The 23173-nt window shown below is 46.8% G+C and overlaps 1 protein-coding gene across 5 annotated transcripts in view; it reads left to right on the forward strand.

The window, feature by feature from the left end:
* NF2 (NF2, moesin-ezrin-radixin like (MERLIN) tumor suppressor) overlaps positions 1-23173 on the forward strand; it is a 74641-nt gene that overhangs the window by 36873 nt on the left and 14595 nt on the right. For 4 of the 5 annotated variants that reach the window (XR_012376433.1, XM_025858074.2, XM_025858073.2 and 1 more), the window contains exons 5-15: positions 646-714; positions 1558-1640; positions 3537-3612; positions 7263-7397; positions 10675-10749; positions 12888-13001; positions 15519-15641; positions 16369-16586; positions 17959-18064; positions 20876-21003; positions 22738-22903. Coding sequence is in view for 4 of the 5 variants with exons in the window: in XM_025858074.2 (XP_025713859.1) it covers positions 646-714; positions 1558-1640; positions 3537-3612; positions 7263-7397; positions 10675-10749; positions 12888-13001; positions 15519-15641; positions 16369-16586; positions 17959-18064; positions 20876-21003; positions 22738-22903 (1293 nt within the window). In the remaining variant the exon portion in view is untranslated. Of the gene's footprint in view, positions 1-645; positions 715-1557; positions 1641-3536; positions 3613-7262; positions 7398-10674; positions 10750-12887; positions 13002-15518; positions 15642-16368; positions 16587-17958; positions 18065-20875; positions 21004-22737; positions 22911-23173 lie in introns of all 5 variants that reach the window. The other variant, XM_025858078.2, reaches the window with a different exon arrangement.

A 23173-nucleotide genomic window follows, 5' to 3' on the forward strand; every position in this document is an offset into this window, starting at 1 on the left:
CCAAGTTACTGTCCATGAACGGATACATTAAAATACAGGGCCCGTTTCTGGCCCCACTAGTCACTTGCTCTGTAGCAAAAATCCGTTAACCTTTTACTCGTTTCTTTGTGCAATGGGAATGACAACGTTGGCATCAGATTTCTCCAAAGCACTTTTCAGAGCCTGAATGAAAGGTATTAAAACTATTGCCTGCATTATTCCCAGCTCCCAGCCTAGCAATTGGCTCCAATTACCAGCCACTTAGAAGGATTTGTAGGTAAGACTCTTATCACACATTGCTAATTACAACTTTCACAGTTGTGTTTTGTTATTTCTTTTCAAAAGCTAATGTTTTGGTAATGACTGCTTTCTTTGCGGGTTAGAAAACACAGCTTCATTTCCATACAAATGTCACATTCTTATTAGCACATCACCCATGCATCCCTCGTGGGATTATGCAGCTCTGTTCATAGATATAATCAGCTTTGTATTTTCATTCAAGGATAACAAACTAGCAAGGTTGAAATCTTGACTTGTCATTGGAACTGAATTGGAACAGAATTGCTCCTTAAGCTGGGAGGGGGTAAGACAGAGTCAAGCTCCATTCAGAAATGGCAGTTGTCTCTAGACTCTCAATCGCTTGCCCTCCCTTTCTTCTCCTTCCAGTACGGTGACTATGACCCCTCTGTTCACAAGCGTGGATTTTTGGCCCAAGAGGAATTGCTCCCAAAAAGGGTAAGAAATCAATCCCCTGTTTGGGAAAACACAGCAGAGATGTGGTCTACGAAAAAGCTAACTTAGGGACTTCAAGGAATATTGGAAGTACACGGCGAAATCATTTAAATAAATATTTTGTAATCAACCTTGAGTAAAGAATGTAGAATCTCTGTTAAGCATATTAAAAAGCAAAGGTACGTGGAGTTCGTTCGCGGTTGCCAGAGCTAGCATGGCCTTGAATGTTCGTTTCCTTCAAGGTGGGTGAGCGCCAGTGATTCCCAGGAAAGAGTGTGGAGCAACATGTGTTCAGCCCGGGGAGCTGAGCTGTTTGCAGCAGGGCAGGGTGGATAGAGATGAATTGGGGTGGACGTTGTAGTTTTTAATCCTTGGTGGTGTTCATCTTGTTCATTAGCCACAGAAGCAGGCCTTCCCTCCCTTCGGCTGCTCCCGATTTTATAGCTCCACTCATCTGTCATGTGTAATAAAGGCCTGCTTCTCACCTTTCCCTGACTTCCCTTGCTCCTCTGATGGCTTTTGTGCAGGAGGAAGCAGCAGTACACGCAGCTTGGCCGAGCTCCTCCCTCTGGGACATGCAGCCCAGGAAAGAGGGGCTGCAGCTGGGCGAGGGGTGCACCCTTCTAAGTTGTGACTCAAGTGGAATGGTGCTTGTTTACACACCAACCCTGCAATGTGACTGGCTCTCCCTGTATGTGGCTTTTTAAAAATAGCTTTGCTGTTTTAGTCTGATCTCGAAGCTAAGCTTTGCTGTTTTGTAAAAATGAGGTATAATTATAAAAATAGCAAACAATATCCAAACTTTCTTTGTGTGTGTGTTTTTTATTTTGCTCTATTTTTTGGTAGGTGATAAATCTGTATCAAATGACTCCAGAAATGTGGGAGGAGAGAATTACAGCCTGGTACGCAGAGCACCGGGGCCGAGCCAGGTGAGGCTGCTTTATTATCGGTTTACATTTCCATATGGGCTTTTTTTTTTTAAAGAACTACAAAATTAGGACTTGCTTGTTGAACAAAAGGCAGTACTGAGGTAGATAGAAGGAAAAGGGAGAGGTGGGAGTAGCTGGTCTTCAGTTTTGCGTGTATCCTTCTTCTGGTGCGTGCAGTATAAGGTAGGCCGCACAGCCTGTCCGGATGTACAGCCCCACTGCATTCATTGGTAATTCAGTTTCATGTTAAGGATTAGAGTGTATGCATATCCCATAGCTTTTGTGTTCATTCCTTGCTGATGACATTTGCAGTAGCTATGGATTTTTGCTTCCTGCAGTATACAGTCTAATATTGTTATATAATTACATGAGTGGTTCTGAGGATTCATTCTTTGCAAGAGTTGCTGAGTCAAAGGATGTGAGCATTTTGCGTTGACAGGTGCCACTAAATCGCCCTCCATAAGGGTCATACCTATCTACCTGCCTACCAGCAGTGTATGCACATGTCTCCCCCCCATTTCTCTCCCCAACACTCATTTTTATCAATCTGATTTTTGTAATCTAAAAGATGAGATATTGTGTCTTAAGTATTTGTTAGCATTTTCCTGATCACTGTAGGAATTAATCATCTTTTCATTAGTCTTTAAAATATTGTCCTCTTCTTCACATCAACTTCCTGTCATGTGCTTTTTTAAAATTTAAATAATATGTATACTGAAAAGTGGACAAGTCATAAACGTACCGCTCAGTGAATTATCACAAAGTGAAAACACCGTGTAACACCAGGTGACAAGATAGCATGTGACTCTCCCCTGCCATAACTCCCCATCCTTCCTCCCCAAAGCTAACCACTCTTCGGATCCCCGATTCCATAGAGTAGTGGTGCCGGTTTTAAGCTTTACATAAATGCAATGGGACAGTCTCTATTTTTTGTGTCTCACTTCTTTTACTCAGCATCATATTGTGAGATTTGGGTTTGTGGTATGTAACAGCAGTGAAATTTTCATTTTCATTGCTGTGCAGAACTCCACTATATTAATAAAGCCTGAGTTATCCATTGCACTGTTGATGGACATTGAGGGCATCGGGGTGTCTCTTGGTTGCTATTACAAATAATGTCAAACAATTTTTCAGAGTAATTGTACCGGTTTACATCAGCAGGTTGTGTTTTCTAGTTACTCCACATGCCTGCCAACACTGTGTGTTCTCTTAGGTTGAATTTTTTTTTTTTAAAAATTCATTTGAGAGCATTTTGAGATTGGAGAGAGGGAAGAGTCATAAGGAGATCAAGTTAAAATATTTCAATAATATATCTATTTGGGAGTTTTGTGCAAGTCATTGCTGCTTTAAGAGCTTACTTTAAATTTGACTCACAGCTTAGAAGTAGGTGACCTGGCTTGGGTTTTACAGCCCAGATAGCTCTTGGCCTAACCCCTGACAACACCCAAAGAAATAAAATCAGGAGGGTAGAGCGCTCAGGTAGAGCTCTCAGGTAGCTTGCAGAGAGAATTGTTTCAATACCAAAACCGAGGTGAAGAAAGTTCACAATCAGATAAAGCAACAACTTAAATCTGCATATCCTAATCCACTTGAGGGGAGAAGATAACATATCACGTCCTTTTCTTGAATTCCTTGAGCCGGGTGTCATTATTTACCAAGGGCAAAGCGTGAAATTGAAGCCAAGAGATGCTGTAATGAATCTATTCTCTGGCTTTTGTGGGGATGGGAAATTCTGCTTGACTTCGGAGTGTTTCATAGACTCAGGGCTGGGAAGAGCCGTGTTGGTATCTGCCCTGGCTGGTGACTTCCGGCGGGTTCCTACACGCAGGTGGGAGTGTGCCCGCCCTCTGTTTTCTTACTTAGCTCTGGTGACAGTGTCTTTCATTCTCCTCACAGGGATGAAGCTGAAATGGAATATTTGAAGATAGCTCAGGACCTGGAGATGTACGGTGTGAACTACTTTGCAATCCGGGTGTGTTGAATCCTCTTTGAGTTCCCTGTGTATAAACAGAGACTGAATCAGAGGCCGACTGCTAAAATGGGTTACTTCCTTATTCCAGATTGGCAGTCTCTTTAATGGTTCAGTGGAGGAGAAGAGAAGAGGAAGGGGAGAGGGTCTTATAGCCTCATTTTCTATTTTTGGACTTCAATTAGATCCTTGGAAATGAAGTGTCAGTTGAGCCCCCAGGGAGACTTGGGCCTGGTCCTGTGCTCAGCAGAAACCTGTTCGAATACTCTGAGTGTAATGTTGATTATTTCTGGCTCTATGAGATCTGGCCCACAGGGAGCGCATGTAAATACTCTCCCCCCAGGGCACAAGGAGAGTAAAGCTACTTTTATAGATTACTGATTTGTTTGGGTGGGTCTCTTGTTCTCACTAGCAGGCTAATTGGTTTTCTATTCAGACCATTAATAGTCCCACTGTCCTCTGGGAACCCACTGCTTCTGCACCAGAGGCTTCTGTTTTCAATCTTGGCTGGGTGGGCCTCTTTTTTTTTTTTTTTTAAGATTTTATTTATTTGACAGAGAGAGACACTGCGAGAGAGGGAACACAAGCAGGGGGAGTGGGAGAGGGAGAAGCAGGCTTCCCATGGAGCAGGGACCCCGATGCGGGGCTTGATCCCAGGACCCTGGGATCATGACCTGAGCCGAAGGCAGACGCTTAACGACTGAGCCACCCAGGTGCCCCCTGGGTGGGCCTCTTGAGCATCTTTCTCCTGAGGTTCTGCGGCTAGATGCCATACCTAGGAGCTCCATCCAAAGGAATTCATGCCATTGGCTCAGGTATTCCACTGCTGGTTCCAAACTGCAGATAGGTAGATGTTAAACAATCACCCGGAGTGGCCCACCTTTTTTGGTGGGGAGAGGGAGGGGGAGGTGGGAGGGGGAGAGAGAATCTTAAGCAGACTCCATGTCCAGTGCAGAGACACAGGGGGGAGGGGGAAGCTTGATCCCAGGATCCTGAGATCATGACCTGAGCCAAAAACAAAAGTCAAACGCTTAACCAACTGAGCCACCCAGGTGCCTCAGTGGTCCACCTTTCTTACCATAGTTACGGTTTGCTTTCCTTTTTTGGGTTCCTATAAATTTTGTATGAGGGGCACCTGGGTGGCTTAGTTGGTTAAGCATCTGCCTTCAGCCCAGGTCATGATCCCAGGATCCTGGGATCAAGCCCTGCATTGAGCTCCATGCTCAGCTGGGAGCCTGCTTCTCCCTCTCCCTCTTCCTGTTGCTCCCCCTGCTTGTGCTATCTCTCTCTCTGACAAATAAATAAATAAAATCTTTAAAAACAAAAAGATTTTCTATAATAATTCAAAAGGTTATTAAGTTTAATTAATTTCTATTTGCTAATTGTCTGGTTTAAGGTCAGGCTAGTTTAACACATTTCTGTGGTTTTGGCAACATAACTCCTCTTGGCCCATCTGCCCACCATCTAGATTCTAGAAAAGTAGTATTTTACAGTCCTTAAAAAACAGTTTCTTATTAGGAAATATTTCTGCAGCAGTCAGACTAAAATACACAATTGTGTGTGTGTTTTGTGTTACACAGTAGACACAGATAATGGATATTTTAGGGTCTTTTGTGTTCGAGTTCCATCAGCTAAGGGAATTATGTGCTTAAAACAATTTAAAAGAGACTGCTTGAGTCCCGCCGCTCTGTTTATTCTCTAGAAGTCATGATAGAAAGCAGAGGGTAGAATCCTTTCTTTCTTTTTTTTTTTAATTTAAACTAGTCACAAACATAATGAAATATCTCGTTTTCCAAAATGTACTGTCGCACTTAAAAGCACAAAGCCTCACTTATGTTAATGCAGTAATTTTAAGAGCTTTGCAGACAAACAGAGGAATCTCTCTCAGGGCTTGGTAATAGCGCCTGACTTGGGGAGTGTTCGAAGGACTAAAAAGATTTATCTTGGAGCACTCACTTGTCCACCTGACACCTGCTGTTAGATTGGTCCTTCTCATCACAGTCTGAGCACCTTCTCAGTTTGCAGACCTGTTTTGCTGCCCTTGAATCTGGTTCGATTTCCTGGTTGTCAGCAATGGGTCAGGTGCTTTAGGTCCTTGTGCAGGGAGTTTCCTTCCACCACTACACAAGTGCAGGTGCATGGGCCTCCAGCCTGAGGATGTAGCTCTAGGCCCTTAGCTGGGTCAGTGACCTGAGGGCCAAGGGCACTTTGCCCTCTGTCTACTCTGACTGCCAACCAACATATGTGCAATCAATTAAATTTTCAAACAGTTTTATTGAGGTATAATTGATTTTTTTAAAGATTATTTATTAGAAAAAGTGGGGGAGGGCTGGGGAGGGCAGAGGGAGAGGGAGAGAATCTCAAGCAGCTCCCCACTGAGCACAGAGCCCGAACTGTGGCTTGATCCCAGGACCCTGAGATCATGACCTGAGCTGAAACCAAGAGTCGGATGCTTAACCGACTGAGCCACCCAGGCACCCCTAGGTATAATTTATATACAGTTCATTTTGGTATATTTTTTCCAACATCCTATTATAATAATTTCAAACATATAAGAAAGTTGAATTTCACAGTGAATATCCATATATACCCACTGTCTAAGTTCTATAATTAACATTTTACTATATTTGCTTTATCACACTGAGAATACGTTTTAACATAAAATAAAACCATTTGATCGCAGCACTTGGAATTTTCTTTCTGGTGGGGTACCTGGGTGGCTTGGTCAGTTAAGCATCTGACTCTTGATCTCAGCTCAGGTCTTGATTTCAGGGTCATGAGTTACAGGCCCCACGCTGGGCTCTACTCTGGGCGTGGAGCCTACTTAAAAAAAAAAAAAACTTTCTGGTAGTACAACTACATTTTCTTTTAATGTAAGAGATGTTTAATTCTTCAGGTCTTTTTTCTACATGTATGATAACTCTTATCCATAGGAGTACCTTTCCAAGGCCCCCCGTGGATGCCTGAAACCGTGAATAGTACCAAACCCTATATATACTATGTTTTTTTTCTTATATATGTATACCTGTAAACATTTAATTTATAAATTAGACACACTGTAAGAGATTAACAGTAACAATAAAAAGAAGTTATAACAGTATACTGTAAGAGTCATGTGAATATGTTCTTTCTCTCTCAAAACATCTTATGGTACTACTCACCCTTCTTATAATGATGTGAGATGATAAAATGTCTACATGATGAGATGAAGTGAGGTGAATCACTTAGGTGTTGTGATGTAGGGTTAGGCTACACTAGTGACCTGACAGTAGTTCAGAAGGAGGATCATCTGCTTCCAGACCTTGGTAACTGAAACCATAGAAAGCAAAACCACAGATAAGGGGGGCGGGGGTTGACTACTGTATTTAATTGGAGGTAACAGTGCTTAGATTGCTGCTACTTTAGCCATCCAGCCAGTAACAGAAAGCCCCAGTGATCCCTCTGGGACACGAGTCATGAGAATGGTATTTTGCCTCTGCCTGCCCCAATTCAGGAAGCTGGAGGCCCCCTGGGTTACATAGCTGCTGTGACTTCTTTTGGGACCTGTTGGAACTTGTCACATATAATAGTGTGTGCCAGGTTCTTTGGGAAGTTGAATAAAATCTCAAACCTCTGCTGGAGCTGACGGTGGCTGATCTTTGTTGAATCTACAGAATAAAAAGGGCACAGAGTTGCTGCTTGGAGTGGATGCTCTGGGCCTTCACATCTATGACCCTGAGAACAGACTGACCCCCAAGATCTCCTTCCCATGGAATGAAATCCGAAACATCTCGTACAGCGACAAGGAGGTAGGACGTGCTTCACATGCAGACCCACCAGCAGCGCAGCTTGCGGCCTTTCCCTGTCTCCTTGCTATAGTGGTCCCTAGCCAGACTGCTCCTTGTTACCAGTAAAATCCTTTAATCCCCAGGCTTTGGGTTTGGGGTTGTTGTTTTCTGTTTACAGAACAGTATTGGCAGCCTATTTTCAGATGGCATCGCTAAACCCCCCTGCTGAATAACAAGAGGCTGGGGAGCCCAACTTGTCCAGACGAACCTCCAAAGAATAGTAAACAAACCAGAAAGTAACCTTTTCCTATTACTTGCCTTTCTATTTCTAGTGAGAAATTCTCTTTGTATTTTTAAGTGTGGTGGACATTAAGCCCTCTCTCAGTGTCCAGTGCTTGATACATGTGGTGGGGATATCTATCTCTTTATCTCCTTATATGTGTGTGTGTGTGTGTGTGTATGTATATGTGTGTGTGTGTGTGTGTGTGTGTGTCTCACAGCGATGATATAAATAAGGATATCAAAACTACTTGTGAGAATTTGAGAATAATTAAGTTTGAATAACTTGGCTGAACACTCTTAAGTTAGAAGTCAGATATTTCTAGGGATGCCTGGATGGCTCAGTTGGTTAAGCGTCTGCCTTTGGCTCAGGTCATGATCCCAGGGTCCTGGGATCGAGTCCTGCATAGGGCTCCTTGCTCCGGGGGGAGCCTGCTTCTCCCTCTGCCTGCCGCTCCCCCTGCTTGTGCTTGCTCTCGCTCTCTGACAAATAAATAAATAAAATCTTAAAAAAAAAAGAAGTCAGATATTTCTATACAGGATGGTGACCTTTCCCAAACACACTAATCTTATGTTCATTCGTTCACTCGTTTGTTCTTGTTAATTTTAAAGGAATTATCAAGCATCTGCTTTGTGTTAGGTTTCATAGGGGAAACAAAGATGTAGAAAATCCAGTCTCACCCCTCAGGGAAATTATAGTCAAGCAAGGCCCCGACTGCTGTAAGACAGGCCTACAGAGGAAGGGACTAATGATGCACGTGATGATGACCCATTGCATTTCCGCTTTTCCACTTACGAGTGCTCTCACCCCAACTCTGATTCCCTCCTCCCGAGAACATGCAGCAAGAGTAGGGGCCAGGTTTGGGGTATCTGTGCCACATCAGGAAGTGGAGATGCAGAGGAATCAGGTGAGCTGTGATCAGTGAGGGGAGCTCCATGTTCCCTGAAGTCATAGCCGAGGCGGTGGGTGGGGGCGCTTTTCCGGTAGGGGGTATAGAGGGTGAGTCCTGAGAGCACAGGGCACTGGGCCCAGACGGCGCTCAGTGACGTTCTGGTGCCCGCACTGTTGAGATGCTGAGTGTCGAGTAAGGAACAGTGACAGCTCATGTGGTTGCCTGCAGAGCCCCCACCTGGAGCAGATTTCCTGTTTTCCCTTCCCAAATAGCAACTTGAGAAAGGGAATCCCAAGCTCCTGGTTTCCAATAATGTGGTTGAGATCTCCTTGGCCATGCTTGATGAGACAGATTGAGCTTCTTAATTCAAAACATTCTGGCTCTCAAAGTTTCTATAGCCCAGAAGAGGAGCACTTAGGTATTTCTTTTTTAAAGTACTTCAATTGAAAGCTCCACATAACTTAAAGCAGTAGGTGTGCTGTGGCATGGTAGTTTGTCATCTCTAATTTCATAAAGTCTGTTTACTGCATATTCGCATATTTTTGTGTGCTAAAGGCTCCCCAAACATTCATTTTTCACAGAACTCAAGGATTAAAGTCTCGCCTAGTACGACCTGACACAATAAACTCTAATATACCCACTCCAGGGGCAGGGCGCCATCATGTTCCATCAGGTCAATAACTCATGCAGTAAGAGGACCTCAAGCTGACTTGACATAATAGGAAGTAGTCTTAGTAGTTATGCATGACAGCCGTGCTGTCAAAACAGAAATGTTGGTTTATTTTAAGTGATCCATTGATTCTTTGTGCACATCCCGGCACAGCACAGAGCCTGTGGTTTCCCCACTACTTGTGGTTTCCCACTGACAGCTCCGGGGTTTGACTTAAGAGCCAAAAATAAGTTCATGAAATTCACAAATAGCAGCCTACACAAGAGCAATAGTGCTTCTAAGTTAGCTTGACCAAAAGCTAACCGAAGGATCATTTTCCTCATTGTGCTAACTCCTCCTTGGACAAAATAACATGCGAAGAAATACCCAAGAATTTCTCTTCCCAGATGTATTTATCTGCTTAGCATGTCTTTCTCGGGAATGGGTACCCCATTTTTTAAGTGCACCTTTGAAATGGAGGATCTGTCTGGTCTGATCAGGAATGGTTGAGAACAGCAGTTTCCATTTGCTCTTGCCTGCCTAGCGGTCTGGCCCTGGGATCTCCTACTTCGCTACCACCCTGTCCTTATTCAGCTTTCTCTCCCCTTTGATTTCAGGAACTGTTTCCCTCTTCTACCACTGTCTGTTCTTTTTCACACTTTATTCCTTTTATTAACAGCTTTCAGCTGATAATCCCCATGTTCAGAACCCGGAGTGATGATCTATATGCTGCCACATCAAACCCCAGCCCCTCTGACTGTCCACCCCCAGCCCGCCCCTGCCTTCCTCCCAGTCTTAGCCCATGATATCATCTTAGTTGTCAGAGGGTTAATAACGTCAAATACACACACACACACACACACACACACACACACACGCACACGCACACACCCACACAGCTCATTTCCTTATCTGCCCCTCATTTCTGTTGCTTGCCCTGTCCTGAATGGCCCTCCGTCCAATCTTTTAGCTTCCCTGTCTCTTTGTCTATGACCAGCTGAAGTTCCCCTCCTACTTATGGTAGATCGATGCTGAACCCCCATGACATTTGTGATTTGTGCCGCCCAATGAGGCACTAATAGATGATGTAATTTCTCAAGTAACTGACTGTCATTAATCTAGTTCTGGCTAGGTGGTGAGCTTCCTGAAGGCAGAACAGGGCCTGCATCTTTGCAGTGGGCTTCCCAGTGTTGTCCTCACTGTGCGGCCCATCGAAGGCTGGCATTTCAGGTTTCCAAGCCTAAGATGGTGCTGACAATACACCTTCCTGGGTCCTGAACCTCCACAGCCCGAGACTTGGCGCTCTCAGCCGCTTATAATTCACCGTGGTTTAGTGCCCGGGCACCAGGAAGCCAGGACAAGGCATAGCCTCATGCTGGATCTTTGCCAGTGTGGTTGCTGCTTTTGTGGAATTTCCCAGTTGGTGCTCACACTCTAGGCTGTCAGACTGAAACTGTTTTCTGCTTCCTTCTTTCAGTTTACTATTAAACCATTGGATAAGAAAATCGACGTCTTCAAATTTAACTCCTCAAAGCTTCGTGTTAATAAGCTGGTAAGTTGAGATCCTGATTTTTGTAACTGATAACTGTAGTTTTTCTGAGAAACTGAGTGCCTTTTTTGAGAGAGTATCAGAGTAATTCCTTGTGAGGTGTAGAATGATAGCTCACCTGCTACACGCTTTGCCAATAAACCTTGAAAGACTCTTCCCTTTAGCTTAACCTAGCGAGTCAAACCTAAATTTTATAATGTGGAATTAAAAAAAATTATTTTTATGGAGGTACCTTTTACATATAAAAGGATAAGGATCATGTGTATTAGGTATAAAGAAGGGCAAAAATAAACATCTACTTACCCACTACCCAGCTTTAAGAAATAGCACACTTCCAATACTGTTAGAACCCCTCATGTTAGCATTCTGCTGGCTTCCCCCACCCGCCTCCCCAAGGGTGATCACCATTCTGAGCTGTGTGCCTATAATTCCTTTGCTTTTCCTCAGAACTTGACTTAATATATAGCAAAATGAATATACTATTAAGTTTTGTGAACTTTTGGAATTTACCAAGTGCTGTCAACTGTCCTTCTGTCACTTTTTTTAAGACATTCTTTTTTTTTTTTAAGATTTTATTTATGTATTTGACAGAGAGACACAGTGGGAGAGGGAACATAAGCAGGGGGAGTGAGAGAGGGAGAAGCAGGCTTCCCGCTGAGCAGGGAGCCCGACATGGCGCTCCATCCCAGGACCCTGGGACCATGACCCGAGCCGAAGGCAGACGCTTAATACCTGAGCCACCCAGGCGCCCCTGGGACATTATTTTCTGAGATGTAGCTATGTTGATGCTTCAAGATATGATCCCCCTTGTTTTCATTGCTGTATAGTATTCCTTTTGTGGATATATATGTGTGTGTGTGTGTGTGTGTGTGTGTGTGTGTGTGTTATTTGTCATTTTCCTATTAATGAATAATTAGGTGCTTTCTACTTCTCTGCCATTTTAACAAGGCTGTTATGAACATTCTTGTACCTGCCTCCAGCTGCACACATGCAGTAGGTTCTCTAGAGAGTTATCTGCTTAGGAGTACAGGGGCAGGGCTGTAGCGTATGTCCAGATTCAAGATTACACCATGTTGTTTTCCAAAAAAAAGGTGAGTTAACTGACAGAGCCAATGCAGTGGGTGCAGCTTTCTTTTGTTTGATATCTTCCATGCTTTTATTATCAGCTTTTAAAATTTTTTGTCACTCTTGTGCTTATGAAATGGTATCTCAGTGTCATATTAATGGGCATCTTTATATTTACTAATGAAGTTGAACATCTTTTTGAATATATTTTGGCCAAGCTTATTGTCTCTCTTTTTTTAATTTAAATTCAATTAATTAACATTATAATATATTATTGGTTTCAGGCGTACAGGTCTGTGATTCATCAGTCTTATATAATACCCAGTGCTCATTACAACACATACCCTCCCCAGACTTATTGTCTCTTTTGTCAAACGCTTGTTTCATTTCCTTTGGTTAGTATTTTCTGGGTGGTTTATATTCTTTGTTGGTTATATCTTCTCCCAGCTTGTGGCTTATTTTTCCTCCTTTTTTAATGCCTTAACAAAGAATGTTTGATTTTAATATAGACAAAATATACATCTTTTCCTTAATCCTTTGTACTGTTTGTGTCTTCTTTGGCATTTTTTTTTTATCCTATGATCACAAAGATATTCTTCTATATTCTCTTCTAGAAATTTCAAGGGTTCTGTCTTCGCATTTAAATCTTTAATTCTTCTGATTTTTGTGTGCGGTGTAAGGGAGGGATCCAGTTTCTTTTTTTCCACATGAATAACCTGTCGTCCCAGCCCAACCTACTGAATGAGCTTTCCTAGCCTCTCTGAGCCGCAGAGCCACATCTTAACTTAGGAGAATGAGATGCATCCAGAAGACATGCCGAAGTGTCACCTGTTTCTCTCCTCACTTGTAATTTTTGCCCCCTGGCACACTTGAGGCACCTCCATTTTGTCTGTCTCTGGAGGGGAGAGCACTGGAGGACGTTAGTAGGGAGGGCCTTGGTGTTTCACGCTGTGCTTTACTTCTCAGGTTTCCTGCTGCCCCCAAGAGCCCTGGGACCAAGATGCCGTAGCACTGGTGAGCTGGTAGGCAGTGAAGTAAATTTGTGGGTTTAACATTTCCATTGCTTCCGACCACAGATTCTCCAGCTCTGTATCGGGAACCATGACCTTTTTATGAGGAGAAGGAAGGCTGATTCTTTGGAAGTTCAGCAGATGAAAGCCCAAGCCAGGGAGGAGAAGGCTAGAAAGCAGGTGAGCAAGACCGTGTCTGAACCACCACTGTCGCTGAGTCGTGGTCTTGGCCTTGGAGGTAAGCAGCGTTCGTGGGCTGACAGGTGTCATTTGGATATGGATACACCTTCTCTTATTTTATCTCTGTTGGATCTTTACTGACTGATGCCCAGCCAGTGGGGTGTCCGCTCTGGAAATGAGTAATAAACTCCAATAGCATATGTAAAAGAAATATCTCTAGTTATTTCCCCATTTAAGTAGGTGAAATGTGAATAATGCAGGCTTGGGAAGAGATAGGCAAGCCTGTGTCCATCCATCTGTCCGCCCGTCCGTCCATCCATCCATCCGTCTGTCTACCTAGCTAGCTCGCTTTCTTTTTGCCTGCCTGTCTCCTTTGCCTGGCCTTGTCCTTTTCCTAATTAGATGGTGATAGAATGCACGGCAGCGTCTCATGCTTGCTGTGGGAATGCTAATTAGACTCCGGCCGCACTTCCCCGCCACAGGTCAGCCCAGGCGGCACACTGCCTGCGGTGGGAGGTGCCACGTGTGCTCATCAGCAGACTGGACAGTCCACATCGTTGTTTTCTACTCATAAACCATGTCGACTCACTGAAATCCACACAACTAATCTGAGCCTCACTGCTGAGACTATCCACTGTGGTTTTGGACCAACTCCTAGACGGAGTAGCAGCAGTTGTCCTCAGGACTTGCAGGCTCAGAGGTGTAATCATTAGTCTGTGTGCAGTTCTCTGATGTGGGGGACTCCAGTGAGAATGGCTCCCTGCCCTGAGATTTGGAATGAAATGCCCAGTTTGATCCAGCATGCTTTCAGCATTCCGTCCCTTTGCTCTCTGAGACAGCAGACGCTTTGGGCTGCTTTGGGGGCCACGGTGGTGGAATGGGTTTTCTTGGACAAAGAAATACTCCTGAGCCAGCACGAGTCTAAATGGCAACTTCAAGAAGAGCCTTCTTTGACCTCTTTTCAGCTGAGCAAAACTTAGAAGTGAGAAATCTGAAAATGGCAATGAGTGTGTCGGCCTCGGGGCTGTGGCAGAGAATAGCATGTGCACACCCCAGACCTGCACTGCCTGTAGAACAGCAGAGACATGTCCCTGGCATCTGGCAGGCCAGGGGCTTCATGGCCCAGTAGTACAGACACTGACCTTGGAGCCAGGTGTGAAACTTAGTATGTGACATTAGTAAATGACTTACCTTCCAGACCTCAGTTTTCTCATCTGTCCAGTGGAGCTAATGGTACGTCTTCTCTGTCTCAGATCAAAGGACACATTGCCCCTGAAAGCCTTTGTGAACTGAGGCCCTTGCAAACAGGAGGCCCCTTATTAGTGGGAGGAGGTCTCAGGGAAAGTGCAGTGTTGGGAACAGAAGGTTGTTGCCTGGGCTTTTTTCAAGTGGAGAATAATGGAGATACAGTAATCTACTTAATGGAAATTGTAATGCAGTGGAAATTAGAGAACAAGTTGGCCAAGCTTTTCACTGACCTGTAAGAGGAAAATTGGAGAAGAATTTACAGTATTTTATTGCTTGTCTTTGCATTATTCCTTCGAGGCCCAATGCCTTTTTTTTTTGGCTCAGTATTTAGAAAAGGCAGCAGTCTTAAAAATCTTGTGTTTGGGAGAAGATTGAAGCAAGAAGTAATTAAATGTGCTCTATTTAAGGAAGAAAATAGTGCAGTGGTCACTTCTGGCTTCTGCTTTCTGAACTCGGTTAATACCCGAAGATCACAGAGAATAGCACTTGTCCTATGCTTGTTCCCCTTATTAAGCTCTGCATGTGGCCCAATTAATACAGTGATCCAGAAGGCATGGCAGGCGGTGGCGGCGGCTTTGTACTGGTGCCTTAAGGACCGGATGGGGGGAGGGGGCTGCGTTCCGTGCTCGGCTCCCTCCTGTCGCTGGCCTGGCCGGGAGCCACCTCTGCGTGAGGCTGGGTCCCTGTGCGGTGGCGCTGCAGCTCCCCTCCCCGTGGCACACAATGTGTGAACTCACGATGCCTCACTGAGAGCCGTTTCATCTATCTCCGTGGGTCAGAGGCAGGAGCAATTTGGAGGAAAGTAGAGATGTGGGAGGGGTCCATGTGGATGAGAAATGGCAAGGTGGCTCGTCCAACCAGAAGAGAGCTGTCTGTTTCTGGGGCTCCGTCTCAGGGAGAAGGAACCTGCGTTGTGTGCGGTCAGCCGCAGGGCAGAGCCACGTGAGGTCTCGCAACGCAAAGGAATATTGGCAGGGTGGCCATTTCAGCACACAGCGTGTAAGAACGCCTCCTTCGATCCAGGTGACTTGGCAGGGCTTGCTTTTTTGTTGTTTTGTTTGTTACCTCACCTCTAGATGTTTTTTCACGGGACACAGCTGATTTCGAAGGGCAGAGGGTGGCGGGTGACAAGAATGACCCTGGCAACCTAAAGTAAAGGGGAGAAAAGAGGGTCTCCTTGGGGGACTCAGGACATTGGGTGTTCTCGGGCCCCCGTGGCACTGTAGGCCGTGGGCCCCATGACTCAGGGGCCACTGTCATTGCCCCCAGATGGAGCGGCAGCGCCTTGCTCGAGAGAAGCAGATGAGGGAGGAGGCAGAGCGCACAAGGGATGAGCTGGAGAGGAGGCTGCTGCAGATGAAAGAAGAAGCAACAATGGCCAATGAAGCTCTGGTGATTGCTGGGTGGGGGCTGGGCCCCTGGAGGCTACACAGGCACTCGCATGGGTTTCAGGACTTAGGCCTCCCGATGACCGCAGATTAGTAACATATGCTTTGACATTTCAGCTAAAAAAAAAAAAACAAACAGTGCCTTTTCTTTTCACCTGTGTTGGCGGAGGCAGACTCTGGTGGAGTTCATGTGTGGCCAAGCCCCACTTTCACGGGGGCTCTCCTTTAAAGCAGGACTTCTCAGCCAGCACTGGGGCCAGATCACCCTTTGTGGTGGGAGCCATCCTGTGCATCGGAGGATGTTTAGCAGTGTCCCTGACCCCTACCCGCCAGATGCCAGTAGCACCACCCCCCCCCATTTGTGACAATAAAAATGTCTCCAGACATTGTTACCTGTCTCCCAGGGGGGCAAAGTCTCCGCTGGTTTAAACCACTGATTTAAAAGGAAAGAAGGTAAACTTGGTTTTCTCCCTCATAAAGCATACGCCTTAGCTCAAGTGGATACTCAGAAAAGTGCTTTCTTCTTGCTTCCCATGGGCAGAACCCGAAGGGCCTTTCCAAAAAGTTGAGGGTGTGGCTTGTCATCCCTTGCCCAAGTGTCAACTGACGGGACATTCAGGGCCCCAGGGAGTCCGAGACTCTGGTTCTCGCTGACCTGAGTGTCTGAGGCCAGATCTGGGTGGGATGATGGGCATGTGATCCCCATCCCAGCTGACAGCGCTCTTCTCCAGATGCGGTCTGAGGAGACGGCTGACCTGTTGGCAGAAAAGGCCCAAATCACAGAGGAAGAGGCAAAACTCCTGGCACAGAAGGCCGCAGAGGCTGAACAGGAAATGCAGCGCATCAAGGCCACAGCCATTCGGACAGAGGAAGAGAAGCGCCTGATGGAGCAGAAGGTGCTGGAGGCCGAGGTGCTGGCGCTGAAGATGGCTGAGGAGTCAGAGAGGAGGTTAGAGGTGGGGAGTCCTGGGCACTGGGGCTCAGGCAAGGGGCCGTTCAGTCGTAACCTGGCTCCCAGGCAGAGCTTGACTGCACGTGTCCGTAAGCTTCTTCTCCATCTTCTGGGGCAGAGGGGAGGCTCTTCCTTTGACAGGTTGGTGGTGAGGACTGGTACCTAAGCCAGTGTAGGGTTAGGGGGCTGGAATTAGTGGAAAGGCTCAGGAACACAGTTCTCTTGTTGAGTGGACCTCTGGTCATGCTTGTGCCTGTGATGAACCGCCGTCCCTCTGATAGCCGTGTTTGCAGGAAGGCCATCAAGCCCGGCCGCAGACTGCTCTTAGCTGAGGAGCTATAAGGAGACTCTTCTTACGTTTAAAAAATATGGTTCTTTTCCCTTTTCATTTAGGGGACATGTGGGGAGACAGCAGCTATTTACCTTTAACGAAGTAAGGAGGAACCGCTTCCCTGCAGCCCTTCTTGGCGCTAAGGCTCCTGAGGCAGATAGGAGGGGAGGGCCGGGATCCTCTTTGTGGCCAGCTCACGACCAGGTTGAAGGATGGAACTGTAGGCTGTACTTTCCAAAGACTATTCTAGGCTTGGAATTGTTCTGGTCCTGCAGCCTTCAGATAAACACTGGCACATTCCCCACAGCATTTGGCTCTGTTGATTTAGAACACTTGAATTTGGCTTTTTGCTACCAAGGTGCATTCACTATAGTTTCCTCTCCGCTTTTTGCATGTCATTCTGGGAATATGGTTCTTTGTTTCCTGCCCTGTCTCGGTCCCCTCTCTTTCTGTGTGCAGGTCACTTCCCCCGCTGACTGATGCATGTTGGGCCGGGCCCCCTGGGTCCTGTGTCTTGCAGGGTGAAGTGCGAGGCCCTCAGCGTTGGTGCTCGTCTTCTTGCCTGAGGTTGGCCCCAGGCCTGCAGTTGTTTTACTTGGGGGCTGTGAAGAATCAGTTGTCTCACATCCTGCCCTTCATGATCCAATATAAGATCTTTGATCCACCGTACTGTACCTCTGCCCAGCCTACTCTCACCCAGATGTGAAGCAGAGGAAGCTGCTAGCCCCTCCCCCACTTCTCCTCCCCATCTACCGACTGCAAAGGTTTGAACTTGACTCCTGCCCACTGGCTTCCCTGCTCTTCCGGTTTAGATTTACCATCGCAATGAACAGCACTCAGGAATGTTGTCCTTGCTTTGGAAGTTCTGATTTTCACATAAATGCCCCCCCCGCCAGCCACTGGCCTTGTTTGCCTGACCTGGTGCCATCCTCAGGGTTAACCCACATCCCTCCTCTCTAGGGGGATGGTGGGGAAGAGGGCTCTCTTTCTTCCGCCTGTCACCTTCGTGGAGCTGACTGGCTCCTCCTTTCCTTGCAGGGCCAAGGAGGCAGATCAGCTGAAGCAGGACCTGCAGGAAGCCCGTGAGGCAGAGCGAAGAGCCAAGCAAAAGCTCCTGGAAATCACCACCAAGCCCACATACCCGGTGAGCCTGGTTGGGGGCTGCCGACCTGCAGCTTCTTCAGACCTCATAGCCTTCCCTTCCCTCCCAGCCCTTCCGTTCCCCTGGTGGTGCCGCAGCAGAGTGAGTGCTGCTCAGGGCCTGCGGCCCGGGACTGGATAGAACACTGGTCTGCCATTTGGCCTCAGACAAGTCACCTCTCCGGTTGCCTAGATAATAGGCAGCAGGGCCTTTCCCAGCTCTGAAATGTTTTTCTTATTCTAAGTAATAATAGTCCCAAATTATCCTCAAGAGAGGATAGCCTCTTGACGCCAAGCTGAATGTAATCTTCAACTACCTGTGTATACCATATGCCGTCATTATAGTTCTGGCAGGGGTACCCCATGTCCCTCAGAGTGAACTATTGCCACGGAAGAACCAGCTTCCAAACTCAGTTTTGGGATGAGGAGGCAGACTTCAATTACACAGCATCACACAGTGAATAGAAAAGTCTCTTTCCTTCCCTTCCTCTGTGCATTCAGTTCAGCAAACTGTTCTGGTCCATGTAACACCAGGCAGATGCAGAGTCTGTATTCAGAGAGGGTGCACAGGGGCCTAAAGGAGAGTGTAGCCCAGCCTGCAGGGGCAGGAGAGACATAGGATGGCACCTGAGCTGGCTCGTAAAAGGTAAGTCAGAACTACCTAGGTGGGAAAGAGACTGTGGGGTATTCTCAGCCAACCCATGGATGTGCACATGGCACAGACACATGCACCGCACGCTCGTACAGCAGAGGCAGCTGAGAGGTACATGGGGCGCGGGGACCGAAGCAGCCCAGGGTTTGAGGTGGAGGGAAATGTGAGCAGTTCGCTGTTGTCATCTGTTCCAGTTCTCTATGACTGTGTGACAGGCCACTCCAAGCCAGCCGTGTAGTTCAAAACAGCCATTCTTTTCTCTCTCATGGCTCAGTGGGCTGAGTGGGCCGATGGTCCTGCCTCAGGATCTCTGCGGTGGTCACAGAGTATCCGGGCCTGGAGTTGTCTGGGGGCTCATCTGGGTTGGGCACCTGAGATGTGTGTGGTTTTAAAACATACACTGGAGCGGGGTTCCTGGCTGGCTCAGTCGGTAGAGCATGTGACTCTTGATCTCGCGATTGCGGGTTCAAGTCACATGTTGGGTGTAGCGATCACTCAAAAATAAAATCTTTAAAAATATAGAAATAAATAAAATAAAACATAACACTGGAGCAAACTTTATATACTCTTCAAACAGTAAATAAATAAGTCCTGGAGGAGATCATCCGTAGCAGCCTTTAAATCCTATTTCGTGGTATGGATGGATTGTAATTCATTTAAGCAGTCCCCCATGGATGGGTATTTAGTCTGTTTTCATCTGCAGTTGTGAACAAAACTGTGGAAAATGTCCCTGAGCACAAATCTTCACACATACAGTGAATATACTAGTAGAATAAATTCTCATAAATAGAGCCGTGGGGTCAGGTTTTCCATTGAGATTCTCTCCACAGAGGTCATACCAGTGTCTGTTCTCACCCACGGCGCGGCACTCGGTGCCCATCTTTTCAGAAATTTTGATGAGGTATAACATACGTACAGAGAAGTGCCCAGATTATAACTGTACAGCTTGATGAATTCTCACAAACTCAACACACCCATGCACCCAGCACCCAAATCAGAAAACAGAACGTTCCAGTACCCCAGAAGCCCCCTCTCAGCGCCACCTTCTAACACCCACGCGGACAGTCTGCCTCAGGCCTTGTCATCGTGTCAGATGAATGCTCTGGGCCTCTCCCCTTTCCCAGACGCCATCCCAGACTCAGCCAAGGATCCAAGAGTGAAAGAGAGGCAGATCCTGCCCTTAGGAAACTTGCCAACAGGAAAAGAAGAAGACACAGCCAGAAAGGAATTTTTACAGGGTGGAGTTAGGGAAGTGCCGTAACAGAACCAGAAACACCATGTTAATGCATAGCAAAGAAAAGAGTTGCCATCTGGCCGAGAGGGATCTAGAAAGGCTTTGGTGAGAAATCCTAGTATTTGAGAAGGGCCTTGAAAGAGAGATGGCCTATAGGGAGAGGAATGGCTGAAGCAAAGGAACAGAAATGGTACTCAGATCTAATCTCTTCATCTTCTGCTTCAAGCCCTGCTTTGGCTCCATCTTCTGAATCCAGACCCCTCAGCATGCAGGGGAGCTCTTTATGGTCTGGTCCCGGTCTCCCACCCCCCTCCCTCAGCATTCTCGGTGAGCCTTCTCTGCCCTGCCCTGCTCAGTACCATGCCTCTTGCCTGGCAAGCCTTTTCCTCTGGCACTTCCTCTGATGCCAGCAGAAGCAGCATCCCTTCTAGCATGCCTTCCCCAGCATCCTCAGCCACTGTTCACTCTCGGGCTACAGTGTCTAACCTTACTTAGCCTTGATGATCTGTGAACACCTCTGTTTACTGAATAGTACTTTCAGCTGTTCAGACCTAGGGACTCTGTCTTGTTCTCTGTATCTCCAGCTCCTAGCCCAGAGCTGGAGGGCTTCCTCAATGAAGACGTGAGTGGGAGTTTGTGTTTAATTTGGCTGAGCATGAAGAGCTAGTGAAGGTTTGAGGGGGGAGAAATGATTTACCTGGATTTGAGATCTTTGGGGTCGATCATCTGGCAGCAGCCAATGTAGGTAGATTGGAGGAGGAGAGACAGGGCTGACAGCTGTGACGTGAGGCCATGGTGGTGCTGGGAGGGAGGCAGGGCTCGAGCTGTGCCCCTTGCCTCTGTGGCTGCTGGAGGGTGGGTGGTTAACATAGCAGTGCCCCCGTTCTCACAGAACCTGGCCCTGCTAACTGGAGATTTCTCATTCATAGCCCATGAACCCAATTCCAGCACCGTTGCCTCCCGACATACCAAGCTTCAACCTCATTGGTGACAGCCTGTCTTTCGACTTCAAGGATACTGACATGAAGCGGCTTTCCATGGAGATAGAGAAAGAAAAGTACGTAGTCCCCCTGACCTTGTGCCCCTAGTTGGTGAGCTAGAGTGGGGCCATCTGGGCCTGGGGAAACTGGAGGGTCACCGCAGGAGCCTGTCACTAGCTCCTGCAGGGGTTGCTCTGTTCCCACCCTCTGGAGGAAGAATTTCCTCATCAGAAGTGAAGGACATCACACGGGCAATCAGTCTTGCAGGATAACAATGATTCTTGATTGGTGACCTGGAGTTTACGGTGGCTCAAAACCTCATCTACAGTCTAGGACTGGTTGTCAGGGATCTCCGAGTCAGCCAGACTGCTGTTCACACGGGGATAGAGCCTATGATAATGTCCAAACACAGTAACAGAACAGGTTTCCTGGTTGTGTTCTCTGGCGGTTGAGACCGGTGGCACTTCCCATGTCTAGGGCAAGGGTAAAGAAAGAGACTCGGGCTCAAGGCCGCGGAAAGCAAATGTCTGGGTCAGGCTAGCCCTGCTGCATGGGGCAGCCCCGAGCTGAGCCCTGCATGCCCTGTTCATAGCAGCTTCTGCTGTGCGTTCCTCCTTCCTTTCATGGTTGGTGGAACCGAGGCAGCAAGGAGTCTCACTGCAGAAGAAATCTGACTGCAGTCCCCCCAGTTCCCAGCCGTAGGTAAATTGGCCACTTGTGCCACGGCTTGCTGGAGAACCATGTACTGAGTGCCTGGGTGGCAGGACTTTCTAGCTTTGTCTCATTTCATTCCCACTAACATCAAGCTGACATCCGAGGTGGGTTTTAGTGTGCCATTTATAAATGAAATCTACAGCGTTTAATGGACTCGCCCAGCATCACACGGCTGATGAGCAGAACGAGGATTCAGCTCCAAGCCCGTGTGAGGCCCTGTGCTCTCACCTTGTCCAGTGTCCTTGGGATAGCTCTTGGGACAGTGTCTCCTTGGGGCCCAGGGTGAGCAACCATGAGCCTCTTTATCTATGGTGTCTGCTGTCCAAGTTGCCCTTCTAGCCTTTCTCCATTGACCAGGCATGTGAGCATTTCATGATTGTGACAGGGGTGAGGCTACATCCTGTTTCTGGGTCCTGCTTTTTTATGTTTGTGTTATGTATGTATCTGGGTCCTGTTTTTTTAGTTTGTGTTTTCCTATTACCCGTGCACGTGACAGACTCCACATACCAGCAGCCATGGGCATCACTATAGAATGTTCCTGGTGTTTGTGTTGCATGGTTTTCCTGATGCCCTTAGAGGTGGACCCTTTGAGGATGATTTCCAGATTTTCAGTGTCATAGATACAGAGTATCTATTTGCAGGCAATGGTGGGGATCTTTTTCTTCCTGGTGTTGGCTGAGCGAGCTTCTGCCCTCTTTAGGAGATGACATCACAAAACAAGTAGGGATGTGGCTAGGGCCTAGCAGAAGAGGTCACTTGAATAGAATCACTTATCCAAGGAGGTTTGAGACTAGGAGATTGTTTTGGATGCCAGGAGTCTTGATTCATACGTCATTACTTGTGTAGAACTAAAAGCTATCTGCAGTAATGGGTATTTGTAGAGCACTTTATGAGAGTTTACCAGGGGCCTTTCCTACGCTTTATTTTACTTAATTCTGACCATAGCTCTGTGAGCGTTATCCCAAGGAAGCAGATTCAGACCTGTTAGGTGACAGCCCCAGGCTCCCAGGCAGAGATGTGGACCCTAGGCTGCAGACCCTGGATCCCATGTCTCACTTTCGCCATAGCCGTGATGCACGATGTCCTCTTCCCGGCAGAGTGGAGTACATGGAGAAGAGCAAGCATTTGCAGGAGCAGCTCAATGAACTCAAGACTGAGATCGAGGCCCTGAAACTCAAAGAGAGGGAGACAGCCTTGGATATTCTGCACAATGAAAACTCTGACCGGGGTGGCAGCAGCAGCAAGCACAATACCATCAAAAAGGTACCGAGTCTCCTGTCCTTCGTTGATCAGGACAGTCATTAATGAAATGTGAGGTTGGCATCTGGTTTCCTGAGTAGCTGAGTTGTTAGACTGTTATCATTTTTTATAGGTACTTAGTTGAGGAAATTCTTTAACTCACGCCAGAAAGAGAATTTAATCCACCAGTGACTGTGAACCCACTGGCTTGATGGAAAGGGAGCCTGTGTTAAAAGCTCTGATGAAATGAATCACTGTTACGAGATGGGTTTTGATCCATCATTTAGCAGTAAA

This window comes from Callorhinus ursinus, unplaced genomic scaffold (genome assembly GCF_003265705.2).
Source record: "Callorhinus ursinus isolate GAN/ISIS: 27379988/994484 unplaced genomic scaffold, GSC_fseal_2.0 scaffold72, whole genome shotgun sequence".
In the NCBI taxonomy this organism is placed as follows: domain Eukaryota; kingdom Metazoa; phylum Chordata; class Mammalia; order Carnivora; family Otariidae; genus Callorhinus; species Callorhinus ursinus.